This window comes from Megalobrama amblycephala, linkage group LG9, assembly GCF_018812025.1.
Source record: "Megalobrama amblycephala isolate DHTTF-2021 linkage group LG9, ASM1881202v1, whole genome shotgun sequence".
Lineage (NCBI taxonomy): Eukaryota > Metazoa > Chordata > Actinopteri > Cypriniformes > Xenocyprididae > Megalobrama > Megalobrama amblycephala.
The window spans coordinates 13,814,394-13,835,820 of record NC_063052.1 but is presented as its reverse complement, the minus strand read 5'-3'; the positions used below and the strand labels follow the sequence as shown (position 1 = coordinate 13,835,820).

Sequence of the window (21,427 nt, the reverse complement as noted above, 5' to 3'; positions counted from 1 at the left end):
TACCAAATACAGCATATTTTTCATATAAAATAATATTTATTGAAGAACAATATTTAAATTAACAACAATAGCCATAATGGAAGTCATAAACACAAGCAAACAATTCAGTCAAAACATACAAAAGTAGCTCTCTAGTACAGGATTTAAGTTGAATATAGCCTAAATATAAAGTTATGAAACTTACTTTTCCTCAAAAGTCATCAAAGAAAAACTCTGCCTTCTGAAAACCTCAGCTTGGCAAGAGAAGACGAAGCCAGTAGAACTAGCTTCTACTCTTCAGGTCGATGTCCATAATATCCATTAATAAAACATCTGTTTGAATGTTATTTACTTTTCCTCAAAAGTCATCAAAGAAAAACTCTGGACAAAAATAGTCAATTAGTGTGTTTTCAACTCTGCCTTCTGAAATCTCAGCTTGGCAAGAGAAGACGAAGCCAGCGTCTTCCTTTCTCCACACAATCAACTCCTTCCTCAAGAGCTCAAAGGTTCCTGATATCCATCTTAATCAGTCTGAAGTCTTGACAGTTATGGCTTCATGTCAAACTTCGAGGTCCTGCTGCGTTCGCGGTTGTCATTAACACCAGAATAATTAGCTTGGTAATTATCATCAACACTCACGGCTATCTATACATTGCACAGGAAAGGGCCTCGACGCTGTTACGCTCGCACAACAAATGCATTACTCATGCAATCCATGTCTGGATAAATTCCATTAATTCCTTCTCTTCTTAAGTGATTTGCTCATTATGCGAGTCGTTTTGTTCTTGGCGATTTCAGCGACTGTGACACGCTCACTTGCTTGGGTGTGAGATGTAAGCGATTGATAAGGCTCCATGTTAATGTCGCAGAGCGGCCCGTAGCGCAGTGATAGTCACCCTTCCGTGCGCCTCAGTGTCACCCTACTTAATCACATCATTATTTGTCACGGCAGGCTCCTCTGTCATTAGTACTGACTAGATGCCAACGCAACTGTGCCGAACGTCACACTGCGCCAGGGGCGTTTTGTCAGAGGAGGCGAAAAGATTTGAATGAGAAAATAATGGGCTGTTCCAAAATAAAACTAGAAGTATTATGAAATATGACATTTAGTCAATATTAGTCTGTTCAAAAGTGATGCCAGTGTGTAAAGTTTTCGAGAGGTTCAGCTTCTGCTTTGCTTTCCAACTGTATGGTGTGAATAATGGCAGAATATAGGGAAAAAAAGTTGCATGAAGCTATGTCGTTGAGTTTGGCTCATTGCTCTGTCATGAGAAAATGACTACCTATCAGGTTCACAACTGGTCTAAAAATCGTCCACATATACAGACTAAGGTGTGGTCACATTAGCAAATTTTTGCATTTTCTTATGTCAGTAATGTAGCGATGTATGTAGCAGTATTGGTTAAAGCAGTGCATCTGTGTGAGCAAATCTGCAAAATTCCCAATCATGTTTATTATTTTTGAAAGACTGGATTTTGCAGACAGAAATTTGCAGAGCAACGGTAAATGACCACACAGTATGATGCTAAATATTATAAAATGTAATCAACTATAAAAAATATTCTGTATAAACATTAAGTGGGAACAAATGTATTTAATAGTCAATAATTGAAAACTCTTATCACATGACCATAATTCTGAGCAATAACCTTCAGCAGCTCCTTCTGAAACTATTCTGAGATGGGGTATGGGGTGGGGAAAGGAGAACTTTTGGAGATAAATTAGTACATGGATTAATAATATACAAATGCTTAATAACAATGTTTGTTGCTTTTTATAGATATCTAAGAGTTTTGAATCTTAAAACTTTGTAACCACATCTTTCCTCCTCTTGTTTTGCAGCCTACCAGTTACGGGTCTGCCAGCCTCCACCAGAGGTTGCAAACGCAGATATCCTGATGGAGGATAATGAGTTGGAGATAGGTATGAACATACGCCACTGCTATTGTTAAAAAACCTGGTTCTGATTCTGAAAGGTTGGCTTGAGGTCCAGCATACAGATTTATTTAAAAGTGTCAATGTAAAAATACATCTCCTATGCTGTTTTATATATAGAGTATAAATATTTGGCACTTTAATAACATTTCTCTGTCTGTTTGATTGTCTTTAATAGCTAGAGAAAGATGTCCGTTACCATCCCATTAGGAATTGTTCCCTCAAAAATGAAAATTCTGTCATGATTTACACACCTTTCATGTTGTTCCAAACCTGCGTGACTTTCTTTCTTCAGCAGAACACAAAATAAGCCATTTGAAAATGTCTCAGTATTTTACTAGTTTTGGACCCCATTGACTTTATACAGAAAAAACATCCTCTTTTATGTTCCGCAGAAGAATGAAAGCAAGGCTTAATGCTTACTTTTTCCCAAGAAGCAGAATGCTCTTAATTTGAAAAATGTATAGTGCATAAAGACCTTTTAAAAAAATTGTTTATCTTTAATAAAGGAATATGTGAAGACATTTACATGCAAATTGATTTAATTTATTTCAATACAAAACTACACTGTTTAAATCTTTCTTATGTATATTCTAAACATTGAATTAAATGCCAGATAAACTTTACTTTTTATAACAAAATACCAATAATATCCAGAAAAAGAAAAATATATATATATATATTCTGCATAATGCGTGACTATTAATTATAAACAAGCCCAAAATACACTGGGACTCTTACACCAGGAATTTGAAATGCCTTTACTACTTTGAACATATGACTGAGCAAAAACATGCACTCTTACAACCATCTAAAACATGTTACGATACAAACACCATAAAATAAACATTATTGTAATTCATCAAAAATAGATCGTAAGCATTCAAATGACATATATGCGTGGCATTCATTGAATGCAATCTTCTCTGAAACCATGAGCCTGTAGAACGTTTAACAGCCATGTTTTGACTTTGAACGAGCAGCTATCACAATTAAATCATTAGCAATAATCACCTTAAGCCATATCTCGATTCCTGTTTTCCGGCCTCAGATTTATTACAAGTAAGACTTTTGTTATACCATTTAAGATGTTTAAGACTTTTTATGACCTTAAAAACCCATGGGGACCTATTTATTATTTGCACACCTACTCCTAAATACATTTTACAGTTCGCACACATCTATATTTAGTTAAATGCGAGTGAAATGCTCACACTGTCGAGTCCTGGAAAGTTAAATAGGTTTGAAATGACATGGAGGGAAAATGATTAAGAGTCTTTCAAAATGGATAGGGCTCTAGTAAAACATCTACTATAATACAATTTATGCTCCTTGTGCTTCTCATACATCCACCTGTTACAGAAGCCTCGACTCGTTCCAGCCAACTGTCCTCAGATCTGCCCTCAAGTGACTACTAAAATAGTACCCTAAATAAGACCCATTCATATAGCACAAACACGTTGGCATGCAATATCAAGCCTGGCTTTTGATTGATGCCACAGAAATTAGGCTAATACTGTAAACGAGATTCACCTTGCCCTGTTGCCTAGACACCGGCAGTGCATTGGAACGCTTCTCCGCATCGGAACACTCCACTGCGTCATACCTTTGATGTTTTCCAGGTGCTTACGCATGATTATTTTTAGATAGGTGATGGTGGCAGGGTTGTCATGCAAAGCCAATACAAGCAATTCATTAGACAAGGCTGCAAACGCTGCTGTTTTACAGCTCAATTATCAACCTCTTCAGGTTTAACGTTCAACTATATACATCACAGCCATATCTCGGGCATCTTTCTCCATTAAAGCCACGGAGGTTCGCTGTCCCACCTAATTAAGCGGACGCTTAATCATTGCGACTCTCTTTCTCTCTTTGTATATCAGGTGATATTATCCGCTATCGCTGTCACCCCGGATTCACCCTGGTGGGGAGCGAGATTTTGACGTGCAGGCTCGGAGAACGGCTACAGATGGACGGACACCCTCCTTCCTGCCAAGGTGGGCATACTCTTCAAGAACAAAGACACAGACCCACCAGCTTCCATTTACCAGGATTACATGCCTAATGCGTCTTCCGGAGCACAGCACAGAACGAGGGTTAAAGGTTTCGCCGTGTTAGAGCGTGTTGCCATGGAAACTTCCAACCTCCGTCCACGAGTAAATCGTGGGATACTGGGAACGCTAAACTATAAGCTCAAATCACTCAGACGAGCATCATACATGTAATGGAGGGTAAAATGTGATCAGAGGCGGTATTGCTGATAACCCATGAAGAGCTCAGTCATTCCCTGTCACTGCTCCTTCCCTCACATTCGCTGTTGATGAGTGATGCGGCTCTTGGAGTTTAGTGGCTCAAACAGCTGCTGCCATTAATCTTTCATGGCTCCATCCTTCTCCCTGCATCCCCACGAGAAAGCACTCACTTTGTTAGAATTTGTCCTGTGCTTAGATTCAGGAAAGTGCCTGGAAACAGTAGTTCAATCATTTGTCATGCACATTAAAGCAGTTTCGAAGAGGAATAAACAAAGTGTGCCATGGAGCAGGAGAGCTCATGAAGTGTTTTGCAGAGTATGTAACATTTCAGGCTGACTTGATGAAAAATGTGGCTTTTTTTTTTTTTTTTTTTTTTTTTTTTTTTTGCAAGATGACAGACGATGGCCACCACCTACAGTTTTTAAAGAAATATGGTACCAGGAAAATGATTTGCCATGTTAAATCTAAGGAAATGTTAAAGGTGCCCTCGAATGAAAAATTGAATTTATCTTGGCATAGTCAAATAACAAGAGTTCAGTACATGGAAAAGACATACAGTGAGTCTCAAACTCCATTGTTTCCTCCTTCTTATATAAATCTCATTTGTTTAAAAGACCTCTGGCGAATCTCAAAATAACACCGACTGTTACGTAATAGTCGGGGTGTACGCCCCCAATATTTGCATATGCCAGCCCATGTTCCCAACATTATGAAAGGCATTAGACAAGGGCAGCCAGTATTAACGTCTGGATCTGCACAGGTGAATCATCAGACTAGGTAAGCAAACAAGAACAGTAGCGAAAAATGGCAGATGGAGCGATAATAACTGACATGATCCATAATATCATGATATTTTTAGTGATATTTGTAAATTGTCTTTCTAAATGTTTCGTTAGCATGTTGCTAATGTACTGTTAAATGTGGTTAAAGTTACCATCGTTTCTTACTGTATTCACGGAGACAAGAGCCGTCGCTATTTTCATTTTTAAACACTTGCAGTCTGTATAATGCATAAACACAACTTCATTCTTTATAAATCTCTCCAACAGTGTAGCATTAGCCGTTAGCCACGGAGCACAGCCTCAAATTCACTCAGAATCAAATGTAAACAATATAACAGTATACAATACTCACATAATCCGCCGCATACATGACGAACACTTTGTAAAGATCCATTTGAGGATTATATTAGCTGTGTGAACTTTGTTTATGCACTGTTCAAGGCAAGCGCGAGCTACGTGGGCGTGGAGCACGAGAATTAAAGGGCCAGTAGCCCTGAATCGGCTCATTTATAATGATGCCCCAAAATAGGCAGTTAAAAAAATTAATTTAAAAAAAATCTATGGGGTATTTTGAGCTGAAACTTCACAGACACATTCAGGGGACACCTTAGACTTGTATTACATCTTTTTAAAAAAAGTTCTAGGGCACCTTTAAGATCAGTATATACCAGACCTGATTTCATGATGTATTTGATGAATATTGTAATTACTTAACAAGGATTAACTATTGAACTGAATTCATTCATTTGGTTCAGTGTTTTACTCTTTTATTCTTTGAGTTTAGTTTAGTCGAGTTTTGTTGAATTTGGTTGGGTTAATTTAGTCTAGTCTGGTCAAGTTTAGCTTGTTTAGTCTTCTCTAAGATGATTTGTTGATTTGTTAATCTTGTCTAGGATTGTTGAGTCACATGTAGCCTTGTCTTGTTATCTAGTTTAGTCTAGTTTTATTTAGTTTAGGTTAAAGGATTAGTTCACTTCAGAATTAAAATTTCCTGATAATTTACTCACCCCCATGTCATCCAAGATGTTTGTGTCTTTCTTTCTTCAGTCAAAAAGAAATGAAGGTTTTTGAGGAAAACATTCCAGGATTTTTCTCCATATAGTGGACTTCAACAGGGACCAACAGGTTGAAGGTCCAAATGTCAGTTTCAGTGCAGCTTCAAAGAGCTCTACATGATCCCAGACGAGGAATAAGAGTCTTATCTAGCGAAACTATTGGTCATTTTCTAAAAAAATAAAAAATGATATACTTTTTAACCACAAATGCTCGTCTTGCAATGCGCCACGCATTACGTAATCACGTTGGAAAGGTCATGTGTGACGTAGGCGGAAGTACCGTGGTAGGGCGAAAAACTCCATCTCATTTTCTCCTTCAACTTTAAAATTGCCAACATCGTTGTTTTACCTTTTTTTTAAAGGCCATTTGATTTAGTCTTTGCACGTTCACTTTGTAAGCACTGGATCGGTACTTCCGCCTACGTCACGCCTGACCTTTCCAATGTAATTGCATAATGCGTGGCACATCGCAGAGCAGTGCAAGATGAGCATTTGTGGTTAAAAAGTATATAATTTTTTTATTATTTTGTTTTAGAAAATGACAGATGCATAAGACCTTTATTCCTCGTCTGGGATCATGTAGAGCTCTTTGAAGCTGCACTGAAACTGACATTTGGACCTTCAACCCGTTGAACCCCAGTGAAGTCCACTATATGGAGAAAATCCTGAAATGCTTTCCTCGAAAACCATAATTTCTTTTCGACTGAAGAAAGAAAGACATAAACATCTTGGATGACATGGGGGTGAGTAAATTATCAGGAAATTTTAATTCTGAACTGAACTAATCCTTTAATTTAGTCTAGTCCAGTTCAGGGTTGTTGAGTTGATTGTTGTCTTACAGTAGTTTAGTTTCTCTGAGCTGATTTTCAGTTTAGTCGAGTTAGGTTAGTTTTAATTTACTGAAGTTTGATTAGTCTCATCTAGTCTAGGTTTTTTAGGTTGAGTTTAGTTTAGGTCAGGATAGTTTAATCTTGTCAGGTCTAGGTTTGTTGGGTGAAATGTAGTCTTTTCTTAAGTTGAATGTAGTTTTATTTCATTTAGTCGAGTTCGGTTAGGTTAATTTAGTGGTTTGCATTTATCAAGTTTAGGTTTGTTGACTTGGGATGTCTTATGTATTCTAGTTCAGTTTCTCTGAGCTGCTCAATTTCTGTTTCATCTTATTCTACTCCAGTTTGGTTAGTCTCATCTAGTCTAGGTTTTTTGAGTCTAGTGTAGTCTTGGCTTGTCTCATATAGTTTCATACTTACAGTGTATTTACCCAATAAAGTACTGGTAATATAAGGTAGTTTAGGAAAGGTTCAGGGTTAGTACCTTGTTATAGCCCAGTTATTGTAATTGCTATAATAAGTACACAGTATATACATGCAGAACAGTTCTGTGACATAAAGTGCTACCATAGTTTCTCTAAGCTCAGTTCAGTTTAGATTAGTACTTTTTTTAGTCTGAACTGAACAGAGTTGAGCTGTGTACCATATGAAACATGAGTAGCATGAGTAGCTTATTGATACATAATCCCAATAATTAACTGCTTTGTACTAAATTAATGCATAATAAAATGTATTTTTTTCCCCACAGTGCAATGTCCTGCTCATGATGTTCGATTTGACTCATCCGGGGTGATTTTGAGCCCTGGGTACCCCGACAGTTACCCCAACCTACAGATGTGTTCGTGGAGCATCAACGTGGAGAAGGGCTACAATATCACCATGTATTTTGAGTTTTTCCAGACTGAGAAGGAATACGACATTCTGGAAGTCTTTGATGGTAGACTTTTTTAATTGAAACTAGACTTTTATTGTAAAAGTGTTAATTTACAGAGAATTTTGCGGCATGTCTAACACTTAGTTCACATGATCCACAAAGTGATAACTGCTTTTCATTTCACTGCAAGTTTTTTTTTTTAACATATGAAAGGTGAAATTTGAACTGATATTAGTCTAATAAGAGTGGATATGCCTCTCACAGAGTAGTCACCATTTGTGGCCAAGGCTGTCATTATCTGCACTTTGTCTGCTTTGCCAATTTTCAAGATATTTCCCAAAAGTAATTTCAAACATTTCAAATTGTGTTCCACCTAAGCACCAAGCTGCTTTTATGAGTTTCATCTTTTTTGACAGGTATAATTTGGTATAACTGTCCTCCTGAAAATTGTCTTTCTCTTTTGTTTCATTTGAAGGACCCACAATTCATAGTCAGACACTGGCCACATTGAGCGGTGACCTCCCCACACCCTTCAACATCACCACCACCGGCCACCAGCTTCTTCTGCGCTGGTCAGCTGACCACGGCACCAATAAGAAGGGGTTCCGAATCCGCTATGTCGGTGAGTATCAAAGTATGTATCCATTTAAATCTCTTTATTGCTTGCACGTTTCCCGTCTCTGGTCTTGAATTTGAATGAGCATGTGTACTTTGAGCTGAGGAAGTGTGTTTGGGTAGTTGACATGGCATACTTTTGGGCAGATGTCCTGCAGTGTGACTTGCTATACTCTTCATTGAAAATAATGAATAATTTCCATTTTTGTATTTAGATTACATTACTTTAAAAACACTAATCATTTAATAACACTGTTTACTGTAATATTTAGCAAATCACAAATTGATTATCCATTATACATGACTAATGACAATAATTTTTAAAATGATTGATTATACAGGTGCTGGTCATATAATTAGAATATTGTGAAAAAGTTCATTTTTTTATTGTAAATTATTTTACAAAATGAAACTTTCATTTATACTAGATTCCCTACATGTAAAGTAAAACATTTCAAAAGTTTTTTTTTTTTTTAATTTGTTGATTAGAGCGTACAGCTAGTCCAAAATCCAGTATCTCAAAATATTAGAATATTTACATTTGAGTTTCATTAAATGACAATCCCTACAGTATAAATTCCGGGTATCTCTTGTTCTTTGAAACCACACTAATGGGGAAGACTGCTGACTTAGCAATGGTCCAGGAGACAATCATTGACACCCTCCACAAAGAGAGTAAGTCACAGATGGTCATTACTGAATGTGGTGGCTGAAGACGGAGTCAGCGCATCAAGAGCCACCACACTCAGGCATCTTCAGGAAAAGGACTACCAAGCCACTTCTGAAACAGAAACAATGTCAGAAGCATCTTACCTGGGCTAAGGAGAAAAAGAACTGGACAGTGAACAGTGGTCGAAAGTCCTCTTTTCAGATAAAAGTAAATTTTGCATTTCATGTTGAAATCATGGTCCCAGAGTCTGAAGACTGGAGAGGCACAGAATCCAAGCTGCTTGAAGTCTAGTGGGAAGTTTCTGAAGTCAGTAATGATTTGGGGGGGGGGCCGTGACATCTGCTGGTGTTGGTCCATTGTGTTTTATCAAGTGCAAAGTCAATGCAGCCATCTTCCAGGAGATTTTGGAGCACTTTATGCTTCCATGTGCTGACAAGCTTCATGGAGATGCTGATTTCCTTTTCCAGCAGGACTTTAGCACCTGCACACAGTGCAAAAACCACTTCCAAGTGGTTTGCTGACCATGATATTACTGTGCTTTATTGGCCAGCCAACATGCCTGACCCCTGAATCTATGGGATATTTTCAAGAGAAAGATGAGAAACAGTCGATCCAACAATATACAGATGATCTGATGGCTCAGTAGTGCCTCAGCAGTGCCACAGGCTGATCACTTCCATGCCACACTTCACTGATGCTGTAATTTGTGTTAGGAGCAAGTCATTTGCTGTAATATGTGCTGCCGACCAAGTATTGAGTGCACAAATGAACATACTTTAAAGGGCACCTATTATGCCCCTTTTTACAAGATGTAATATTGGTCTTGGGTGTCCCCAGAATGTATTTGTGAAGTTTCAGCACAAAATACCCCACAGTTAATTTATTATAACCATTTGAAAATGTCATTTTTGGGGCCTGTTTTAAAAAGAGCTGTTTTGGTGTATACCACCTTAAATATAAATGAGCTGCATATCCCCGCCCTGCCTTTGGATGAGGGCGTAACTTGCATACCTATGGCAATAAACAGTTGGTAGAAACAGAATGGCTGAGAGTGAGAGACCCGCTGTTTTGAATGGCATTCAGCCGTACATGTTTGAACCGGAATCAGACCCAGATGATGAAGAGACTCCGGCAGAAGAAACACAATTGAGAATGGAGCAGGACGTCTCTGAATGGTTATTTGATACATTTATGTACTTATAGAGTTTTAATCGCGTCCCCTTTGCAATTATGGATGTGCAACACACACACACACACACACACTGTGATAACGTTCGCGCAATTTTTTGAAACTACAAACACAAATACTGTGATAACGTTTGCTAAGTAAACATACACAGTTTTTAATACAATATCTTTAAAAATATATATATATATACGTGTGGATACACACTATACAAACAAGGTTTAAATTATATACACAGACATTCTACGACGACGACAACAACTTTAGACGCATTTGTTATTGAATTGGCTGACATCGACTGAAATGACTATTTGCTCAAAAAACATTAAATACACTTACTTCTTCTGGAGGTGACGTTGGATCGCGAACAGTAGGCAACGATCCACACTTCAGGATTAACTTTGAAGCAAGACCTGCTTTGAATTGACCCTCGTTCCCAAAACAGTCAGTCAAAAAATGATTCGCGCAAACATAAACGTATTTTGGAATTTTGAGTGGCGCCTTTCCTTCGTAAATAAAATCCATCCACTGCGTTTTCAGTGGCTCTGATGTCGGAAGTAAGTGAAAACTACTATGTTCGTTATTACATCCCACAACAGAACACTTATGTTTCTTAGGAGACATTACCGGCTGTCGTTGAAACAATGGAGGATGGTTGACCGATCACCGAGGTCGGGGTCTATGCCAAAACCAGATTGTCAATCAAACCACGTGGGTGGGGCTTAGCGCAATTCTACGTCACAGTGAGAGCAATCTTAGAACAGGGCGTTCTGAGACAGTGCTTATGAATTATTGAGATTGTAAAAAAACCACTGGGTGGATTTTTCTCATTCTAGGGTGGTTTTGCTCACACACTGCCAACACACATTTATGGTCAAACACCATGTAAAAGTGAATTTTGCATAATAGGTGCCCTTTAAAGAACTTGAACTTTTCTGTTTTGAAAATCCATTTTCTGATTTTTGATATTGAATATTCTAATATTTTGAGATACTGGATTTTGGACTTTCATGAGTTGTACGCTCTAATCATCAAAATTAAAAAAAAAAAAAAAAAACTTTTGAAATGTTTTACTTTACATGTAGGGAATCTAGTATAAATGAAAGTTTCATTTTTAAAAATAATTTACAATAAAAAAATGAACTTTTTCACGATATTCTAATTATATGACCAGCACCTGTAGTTTCTAGCACACTACTGTTCAAAAATTTGGGGTCACTAACATTTTTTTTTTTCTTTTAATAAATTAACTTTTATTCAGCAAGGATGCATTAAATTGATCTAAAGTGACAGTAAAGACATGTATAATGTTATAAAAGATTTATATTTCATATTGATGCTGTTCTTTCTGTTCTTTATTCATTAAAGGATCCTAAAAAAATGTATCACGGTTACCACAAAAATATGAATCAGCTCAACTGTGATTGATAATAATAATGAATGTTTCTTGAAACAGCATATCAGAATGATTTCTGAAGGATCGTGTAACACTAAAGACTGGAGTAATGATGCTGAAAATTCAGCTTTGCATCACAGGAATAAATTACATTTTTAAAATGTAATAAAATAGAAAACTGTTATTTCAAATTATAATAATATTTCACAATGTTTCTGTCTTTTGGATCAAGTAAATGCAGCCTTGTTGAGCAGAAGAGACTCATACCGACCCCAAACTTTTGAATGATATTGTATTTTATTTTTATTTATTTAGACAAAATAGTATATAATTTTAATATTTAATTGCATTTAGTAGTTATCAGCCATAACGTGAAAATAATTATCAACTTGTTTTGGTATCTGTCAGAATTTTTTAATTATTTAACACTTTTTCAGACCGCAGGACAATTTAAATGTTTTATTTACTCACCCTTTTTATACTTATATACATTTTACTATTATTACAAATCTAAAATCTGCATATTGATGGGAAAAAAGTACTTAAATGTTCTGCGTCAACTACCCATGTATGTCAGAATCTTATGTGTGTGAGTGCATGTGCATGTATATATATGTGTGTGTGTGTGTGTGTGTGTGTGAACATGGGTGGACATGTACATGCTGAAAACATTTCTGTGTAGAAGTAACTGTTTGTTAGGTAGTTTGATGGGTTTATTTTGTCTTATTTGCCCAGGAGAGGGGTACACACTACCTTACTTCAGCTCATATATGTTTGACAAATGTCCTTTGCCATTTAGGTTGTGCACTTTACAGTCTCTCTGAAAAAATCATACTGACAGAACAAGAGACCCATTGGCCCAATAGTGCACAGTGGTTAAGTGAACACTACGCTTGCCATTGTGGATGTCAACCAAAGACCTGGGGATTTTTACCACACCTCACCTTTCAATTCCTCAAGCTTGAGTGTGTGTGCTCAAATGTAATAGAGCGGACAGAAAAGGGACAAGCTAATCTACAGTGTGAGGGCTTTCTGTGGTCACTTAAAGTGAGATGTTTCCCTAGTGTCTCTGTGGTTTTTCCACGAAAAGACTTTTTGCAGACATGAGCAATGTGCTGTTCTTGTGGCCAAGAACATCTCTTACGTCTGTAGTAACAAAGTTTGTGTAAATACGGATGATCATCTTATTCAGCATGATTTGATAAGCATCTTGTGTCTCAAACACCTGACCATCTGTACAAAGGAGTCATACAGTGCCATAAATTTACTTACTTGAATAATGACCTATAAATAGTGCCGAATCTTATTCTCTTAGGCCATGTACACACCGCAGCTAAATTCGGGTGTCAGTTCACCTTTTAGTGCTTAATCAATTTCTGTACACACAGTTTTACAACCGTATTAACTCCCGAAAAATACAGGTAGTGACAACCACATTTAAATTCTCTCTTCTGTATGTGCGGTGATTGAATCACAGTGAAGCCTTGACTCATTTGTGTTGCCAGATCTTGCTATAAAAATCAGCAAAAAAGTACAAGCCCATAACAAACCGAAATAAATCCAAATGCTTTATGCTGAAAATAAGAACAAAATAACTCGTGTCTGCTCACTTTAATAACTCCATAAACCCGGTTGCTTTATGAGCCGAGCTTAAACAACAAGCCCAAAACGCTTAAAATGAGTGATCATGGCAACACAGAAAGACGAGCTCTGTGTGAAACAGGCTGTACAAGCATAAACAAATCATGTTTATTTAAATTGCTGAAAAGGAGTGTTTTGTCACTGTAATATTACTTTAGTCACAAAACATGCAAGACGGCAGAACGTCGCTATGGTTACCAAGCTGTCAATCATCAGAGTTTTGAGAGTGAGTCGTGTTCCGTACCACATTTAACGATAATTTAGGGGATTCACTCCCACATTTAAATACGATTGTCACTCTTGAAACTTACAGTGTGTACGTGGCCTTATTCTTATTATATTTTGTCTTTATCATAACATTTCTTTTTAAAAAAAAAAATCTTAAAAATGTATTCCCAGATTTAAAATGTTGTCTCATACTTTTAGACCCCACTGTATATAAATTGTAATGTAAAATGTTGCAGGTGAAAATTTCATATTAAAGAGGATCTATTATGCATGTTCATCTTTCTTTAGTGTGTAATGTTGCTGTTTGAGCATGAAAAAGTCCCTCCAGTGGGAGATTATTCTCTCTATCAGTGTTTCTGAACTCCCTGAAACGCCTCCATTGTAGTCTTGAGTTTTCTTCCGGGAGCAAACACGTCACAATATTCCTAATTTAAATATTTCCCGCCCAAGGCATAGGCAAAATAAAGGGGTGTGGCCTGATTGAGTGTGTTGAAACTCATGGTTATGGTAAGGGGCGGGACATTTCCCAGAACACACTCGAAGCACTTGACCAATCACAACACACTGATCCAGCCGACCAATCAGAGCACACTGTGCTTTACAGAAGGAGGGGCTTCATAGAGACAGGAACTAAACGTTTCCTGAACAACGATGTAACTCGCTGCTGAACTACCATAGTTCGATGCATCGTTGAACAAATCAACTAGCTAGTCACGACTGTTTCCCGAAACACATTGGTGAATGACATTACGCAGGTGGTGGAGTAATAACTTCTTTAAATGAATCTGTTTGAGATCGAATTAATACTAGAATTTCTGCTATAAATTATGGACATGGCATTAGAGGACTAGTTCTCATTTTCCTCAGCTATTTTGCTTTATTTCCAGATTAAATCAAATGCTTGTTCTGATATACTAGAGCACGTACGCACATGCACACTCTTCAAAAACGGTGCTTTAAATCTCTTGACAAACTAAAATATATAAATGCCATTTGTATATATTCAAAATAAAAGATATACATTCTACTTAATGTCAGCTTGCTTATTTTGCTTAAGATAAGGATTTATTAAGTCCACATGTCATAAAAACAGGAAACTATGCTTCTAACCACAGCGCGAGAGCTGTCGCTCCAACCACACAAGTTTGCGATGCAGTTTGCGAATGTTCGTTTGAACGATGGTTTTGGGAAACACCAAATCGTTGAACTATGTAAGTAACGATGGAACTTGCGATGTTAGTTGGCTAACGACGCTTTTGGGAAACGCACCCCAGAGCGTTACTGACAGACTAGGAAGAGAGGAGCTGCAACAATGGAGAATATGTGAAAAAATAAGTTGTTTTTTGATAAATCAAGCATGAAAACTTATTCTAGTAGAGGCCAAAAACAAAATCAAGACTGAAAAGGGGCATAATAGGACCCCTTTAATGATGTTATTTGTTATTTTTCTGGGTATAACTGCAATTGAAATGAAATCCTCTACTCATTCTGTAATCTGGGCTGGTAACCAAAAGTTTTAAACCCCGCAAGGGCCGATCCGGGGGCGATCCTTGAGCTATCAGCATTGTGCCCTTGAGCAAGGTACTTAACCTCGGGTTGCTCCAGGGAACTGCCTCTGTAACTCTATTAATTCCACCAGGTCATATGGCAAATAAAGACTTTATTGTGAACTTTATTGAGCGGAAATGTGCATATCACATTACTGCAGCAGGTGCTGGAATTTATCCTCATATCAACACTGCATGTGTAGATTTTAGTTACAAAGATCTTTTGTTATGTTATGAAATCTTCCCTACAACAGTTGTCCTTCACTTGCACTTACTGTCTGCAGTGAGCAGTATATATTCACTCAGCAGACTTTCCATCAAAAGGACTTGATTCCTTTCAGGAAGGCCATTTCTGCTCAAGGGTGCCGGCAGCGCTCACTAGTTTTAACTGTCGTTCAGGCTGCACATCCTGGCTGAACTTCCGTTCAACTCAAGCTTGGGGTGAATTAAACCGAACGAGAGCGGAGGTCAGACGCTTACACTTCCTCTAACCTGCCCATTTGAGATATAAATAGGTCTCATACCTACATCCTCTTCACATACCTGTGATTGGTGCAGAAGGAAGTTAGGTTGTTTGTTTCAGAGTATCTTTATGCCGAGATGAGATGCAAACTGACATGCAACATTCTAAATGCTTTTGAGGCTTTAGCCACATGTCAGCATTGTGAAATCAACGATAAATGCCTTCCGTCGTTAGGGTATGAAAATTTCCACATCAGCATGTTTATACTTTGTTTCAGTTCAAAGGCTGAGAACCGGTTTGAATTCACTCTCCGTCTCTTGTGAAACTTGGGTAAAACCAAGTCTGACGTTATGAAAGCTGCTTTCTGTCAGTGGAGTTCTCTGTTGCTGTCAAGGTCTCTGGCGGAGTTTGACTGACATGGATATTGATGTGCTTTCAAACCGTGTGCATGACTACAGTGCCTTCAGAAAGTGTTCACCCCCTTGAATCCTCTCATATTCTGATCCTGTTACACCATCAGATTGTAAAACATATTTTAAAACACAATATTTTTATCTCTGCTCTAACTATTTGATACATGTATCATCTGTAGTATTTGCAGAGTAATCCACACTATAGGGATCCTTCCTTTCAAGCCTGTCCTTTGTAGTATTTGCCACATCCTTTGGCTCATTTGTCCTGCCGGATGGTCTTAGCGTCAAATGTAGATCTGTGGCTGAAAGTAGATTTTCATCAATTTGGGTCCATCCATCATTTCTTTATAGCAATTATTTGGTAACACAGTGTCATTGTTACACGTTACATGAAATCACTGTAATAATAACTATAAATTTTGCATAATTACATGCAATTAACCAAAACCAAACCCTCATCCTAACGCTAACCCCATAGTAAGTACATGTACAGTAGGTTAATTATTATTACTTAGTACTTAAATGTAACACGGACACCTGAAAATAAAGTATAACTAATTATTTTTATTTATTTTATTTTATCATCCTGCCAGATGATAAAATGCAAATATCTGGCTAAAAAAGATTTTAATCAATAATTTTTATTTTACTAATTATTTCTGCAGAAGTGGGAAATAATCCTATTTAAATTCAGTTAATGTCTTGCAACATAATAGAAAAAAATACTTTTATACATTTTGAATGCTCTGGTTATGCATGTATGTAGCTGAGCTTAAAATAATAGACAAAATACATAGCAAAAAAATTTTTTAGAAATATAAAAATAGCTTAGAGAATTAATTTAATTATGCGGCATGGCGTTTCTTCTTTTTTTTTTGATTACATGTTTTTTGAAATTTCATCTTTTTCAGATTTTAGATGCATAAAATTACTGTACACATGCATTTGTTTACTGCATGAGTGTTGATAAATAGGGGCATATTTTTAAAATTTTTATACAGTAAAAAGTGTTTATACACTTATGCCACACTGTGTGGATTTCATTACATTAGATAAACAAATTTTTTAAATAACTATAGCAGAAACAGTTTTCAAATGAAATGCTGATAAATATTTTTTTTTATTATTATTTAAAAATCTTTGGTTATTTTGCTAGTACATTTTGAGGGGAAGTGACTTCATGCATCCACCAAAAATACTTTATGACCAGGTACTTTTGGGTTAAAAGTAAAAGTGGCTGAAAAAATTAAAGTTAGTTTTGAGAAAAGGTCATAATTTTTGTAGTCATGCAATTAAATTCATGCATTTTCTTTTTAATTGGCTTAAGTGTTCAAATGATTTGTGGGGGCACTGTACCTGTGTTTTAAAAAATTAAAAGAACTTGAGCTCAATCATCATGCCTTCAAGACCCGAAGTTGCAAAAGAATTCTTTCTTTCCAGAATTATCTTCTGTAATATAAATTCCATTGCTAAATTTCAGTGGGCAAAACAAGTAATAAACCAGATAATGTGACCTTTTCACAAATGATAAAATATTCATCTGCAGCCTGTCTCCAAATGTCTCCAAAACACCAGGCTGAGACATGTTGAATGAGTTTGACAGTTCTGTATGTTATTATAGCTGAAAATACAATTCTTGTTTAAAGAGAACTTATGCTTTTTTACACTTTATTTGTCTTTCTTTAGTGTGTAATGTTGCTGTTTGAGCATGAAAAAGTCCCTCCAGCAGGAATTATTCTCTATATCAGTGTAACTGTTTCTGAACTCCCTGAAACGCCTCCATTGTAGTCTTGAGATTTCTTCCGGGAACAAACACGTCACAATATTCCTCATTTAAATAATTCCCGCCCAAGGCATATGCAAAATAAAGGGGCGGGGCCTGGTTGAGTGAGTTAGTAGTGTGTTGAAACTCACAGATATGGTAAGGGGCGGGACATTTCCCAAACACACTCAAAGGGGTTGACCAATCACAACACGCTGGTCCAGCTGACCAATCAGAGTACATTGTGCTCTTCAGAAGGAGGGGCTTCATAGAGACAGGAACTAAACAGAGCGTTACTGACAGACTGGAAGAGAGGAGCTGCAACAATGGAGAATATGAGGAAAATAATGTGTTTTTTTGAACACTCAAGCATAAAAACCTATTCTAGTAGAGCCCAAAAACAAAATCAAGACTTTGTAAAAGGCCATAATAGATCCTCTTTAAGAGCTTTTTCTAAGTGAATGAGCCCCGTGTCACAGGGCTCTGCTCTGGGTGGTGATTAAGGAACTGATGGGGTCTGGTTTCTGTCTGTCTGTCTGAACAGCTCTGTACTGCAGCACCCCGGACTCTCCCCTCCATGGATCCATAAGCAGCCAGACCGGAGGACACCTAAACAGTCTGGTCCGCTGGGCCTGTGACCGCGGATACCGGCTTATTGGAAAGAGCACCGCCGTTTGCAAAAAGACCCCCTTCGGCTTCTATGCCTGGGACGCCCCGGTTCCTGCTTGCCAAGGTAAGACCCAGCAAATGGGTGCGTTTACTAGTCCAGTTTGGGTTTAGTAGCTGGTAACTCAAGTATGTTGTAGGTTCAATACTTTATGAACACTACCAGCCTCTACGTTTATGTTATTTACTAGCGCCAAACTGACTCGCAAAAACGCTGACCATTTTCTTTACTCTTATGGTGATGCATTTACAAGTGAATGAGGCCATTTTTTGGAGGATTTAAAAGCATAAATGTGAAGACAATAATGTTTTAAAACACTTTTTTTGTGCATTATTTGTTCTTGTAATTTTTACAGTAATTTTAGAGTTTTAGGCTTTGTTGTCATGCAACAAAGTTGTAAAATTAAATATAACTTTGCACAGAAAAGGATATTTTATCCCACTAAAATTATTTTAAAACTTTTTTTTTATGTCTTGTGACTCTAATATCGAAACGGAGCATATTAACATTTACAAATTAGCCTGATTTGCTTTCATTTTAAGTGCCCCCACTGTGACTTTAATTTTTTTCTTGTTTTGTTTTAAGAAAATGAGGGATGAATCAAAATTAATTTGTATGGTAATCACCATTATGCCACTAAATACTGTCAATTGAGTTTATCTCGTATTGAACCCGGGATATTCATTTAACACCAGTATTTTATTGATTAAAACACCCAACAGACCTTTTTTAAAGTCAGCAGGTAGTAATTCAGTGCTTGCAGATATGATCAGTAATTTTCCTGACGCCTCTCTAACAAGGTTTTACGGTCAGTGATGGAGACGCAGTAATTACTGCCGCCGCTCTTCTCACTGATACTGTTTATTCATGATCTGTCACATTAATGACTAATCTTCAGAGCTCTCTTTATCCATCTGCGTCGTTCATCCTGCTCCACCTATCCTCTCAGACTCCGCTTCACAGAAGAGTAGATGAGCCTGACTAAATAGTTTCTGAGGCGGCGCATTCATGCGGGGCCCTTACTCCTGCACTAATGTGACAGGATGGGCCCCTACTCCCTCTGAGGGCCACAGGCTCCGGTGCCACTAACATCAAGTGACACTTAAATGACTTCAAAAAGCATTCTGGGCACTTTCAGTTTTTTGTTGTTGTTGTTGTTGTGCCAAAGCAAAGCAGCACTCGTGTGTTAAAGATCCCTCTTGGTGAGGAATTCTTTATATGTGGTCTTTAATTATTGGTAAGATATTGTTGGGCTTCTAATGGCTGTGCAGCGATGCCGTTGCAGACTGCTTACGGCCTCTCAAGGCTCTTTGTTTCTCAAATGTACCAGAGGTTTTGCTGCTCAATAAATCTAGAGGGCTTGTGCACAGCAATGATTCATACTTAGTGTCATCTAAAAGTACTGTGCGTTGATAAATAACATGTTCCAGTGCTGCTTGCATAAGGGAGAAGTGAGATGGGACGTTGCATTAGCCGGTTTGCAACACTGATGGCAAGCATAGTTACAGTGGGACTCTTTAAGTGCTATTTCATTGTTTATGAAAAGATCTGCCATTGCATGCAAGTTATTACTTTTAACACAACATTGATCTCTCTTAGAAAGTGTTCAGTCTGAACTTCAATGTGGTTTTACACCACAAAAACTCAACTTTACTAGGCTCCTTAATTCCAAGTCAGTTCTTAAAGAATTAGTTCACTTCTGAATGAAAATTTCCTGATAATTTACTCACCCCCATGTCATCCAAGATGTTTATGTCTTTCTTCAGTCGAAAAGAAATTATGGTTTTTGAGGAAAACATTCCAGGATTTTTCTCCATATTGTGGACTTCAACAGGGACCAACGGGTTGAAGGTCCAAATGTCAGTTTCAGTGCAGCTTCAAAGAACTCTACATGATCCCAGACGAGGAATAAGGGTCTTATTTAGTGAAACAATTGGTCATTTTCTAAAAAAAAATTATATACTATAATTATATACTTTTTAACCACAAATGCTCATCTTGCACTAGTTCTGCAATGCGCCACGCATTACGTAATCACGTTGGAAAGGTCATGCATGATGTAGGTGGAATTTAGGCATCACAACATTATAATGTACAGTATGAAAAATGATTATTCATTTGAAATTTCCTTAAAAATTGCATTTAAAAGTGTTAAAAGATTAAAGATGACTTTAGATGACAGCAAAGTTAATCTAAATGTAAATTTGGTGAAAAGAAAAATGAGCATGCACAAGTAAATATCCGAAATCAGTCAATACAGATCAATTTTAAAGGTCCCATTTTTCGTGGTTTTTTGAAGCTTTGATTGTGTTTATAGTGTGCAATATAACATGTGTTCATGTTTCGCGTGTAAAAAAACACAGTATTTTTCACATAATTTACTTATCTGTATACCGCTGTTTCCACTGTCATAAAAACGGGCTGATGACTTCCTTGTTCTATGAAGTCCCTCCTTCAGAAATACGTAACGAGTTCTGATTGTGCCAGCGGTTCCTGTGTTGTGATTCGACAGCTCTGAGCGCACCGTGACCGGAAAGGTCACGCCTCTTACCATAACGTGGAGACGCACGCGCTCAGTGTTACTGTAAACATGTCTTTAATTTTACCCTATCAATTTGAGCCGGAATCAGACCCGGTGATTGGACTGCGGGATGAAAATAACAGCGTTTCGACGACATGGCGACAAACACACTCTACAAACGCAACTCTTGCGTATTCCTGTGGGCGGAGGTTAGTCAAAAAACTGTTTTAGTGACGTCATTAAAGAAGGAAGTAGAGGGATGTAGTCCAAACTGGCCGTTCGATGTAGGCGACTTCTGTTAAATAAAATATCTCGCTTGGCATTGAACTTTGAGCTTTAAAATTTTACAGATTTTATTTATACTCTAACAACAACATTACACACTAACTAAAGTTTGAAACATGGGATCACGAAGAACGGGACCTTTAAAAATCTCTTTAAACTGATAACCGATATGGTACAAATATTTCATGCATCTGTAAAAAAATGCTCATATGCGCATCTGTTTGGCCAATATATATGCATTATTGTGACTTACACATAAACTTATTTAAGGTCAATATTATATTACAATATTATAATATCAAAAATATCTTAATTTGTGTTCTGAAGAT

At 37.3% G+C, this 21,427-nt stretch overlaps 1 protein-coding gene across 1 annotated transcript in view; it reads left to right on the top strand.

The window, feature by feature from the left end:
* The window catches only part of csmd3b (CUB and Sushi multiple domains 3b), a 521,564-nt gene that overhangs the window by 424,357 nt on the left and 75,780 nt on the right, over positions 1-21,427 (top strand). The window contains 5 exon segments of the mRNA XM_048201776.1: positions 1,822-1,902; positions 3,798-3,911; positions 7,579-7,767; positions 8,180-8,326; positions 18,170-18,358. Coding sequence (XP_048057733.1) covers positions 1,822-1,902; positions 3,798-3,911; positions 7,579-7,767; positions 8,180-8,326; positions 18,170-18,358 — 720 coding nt within the window.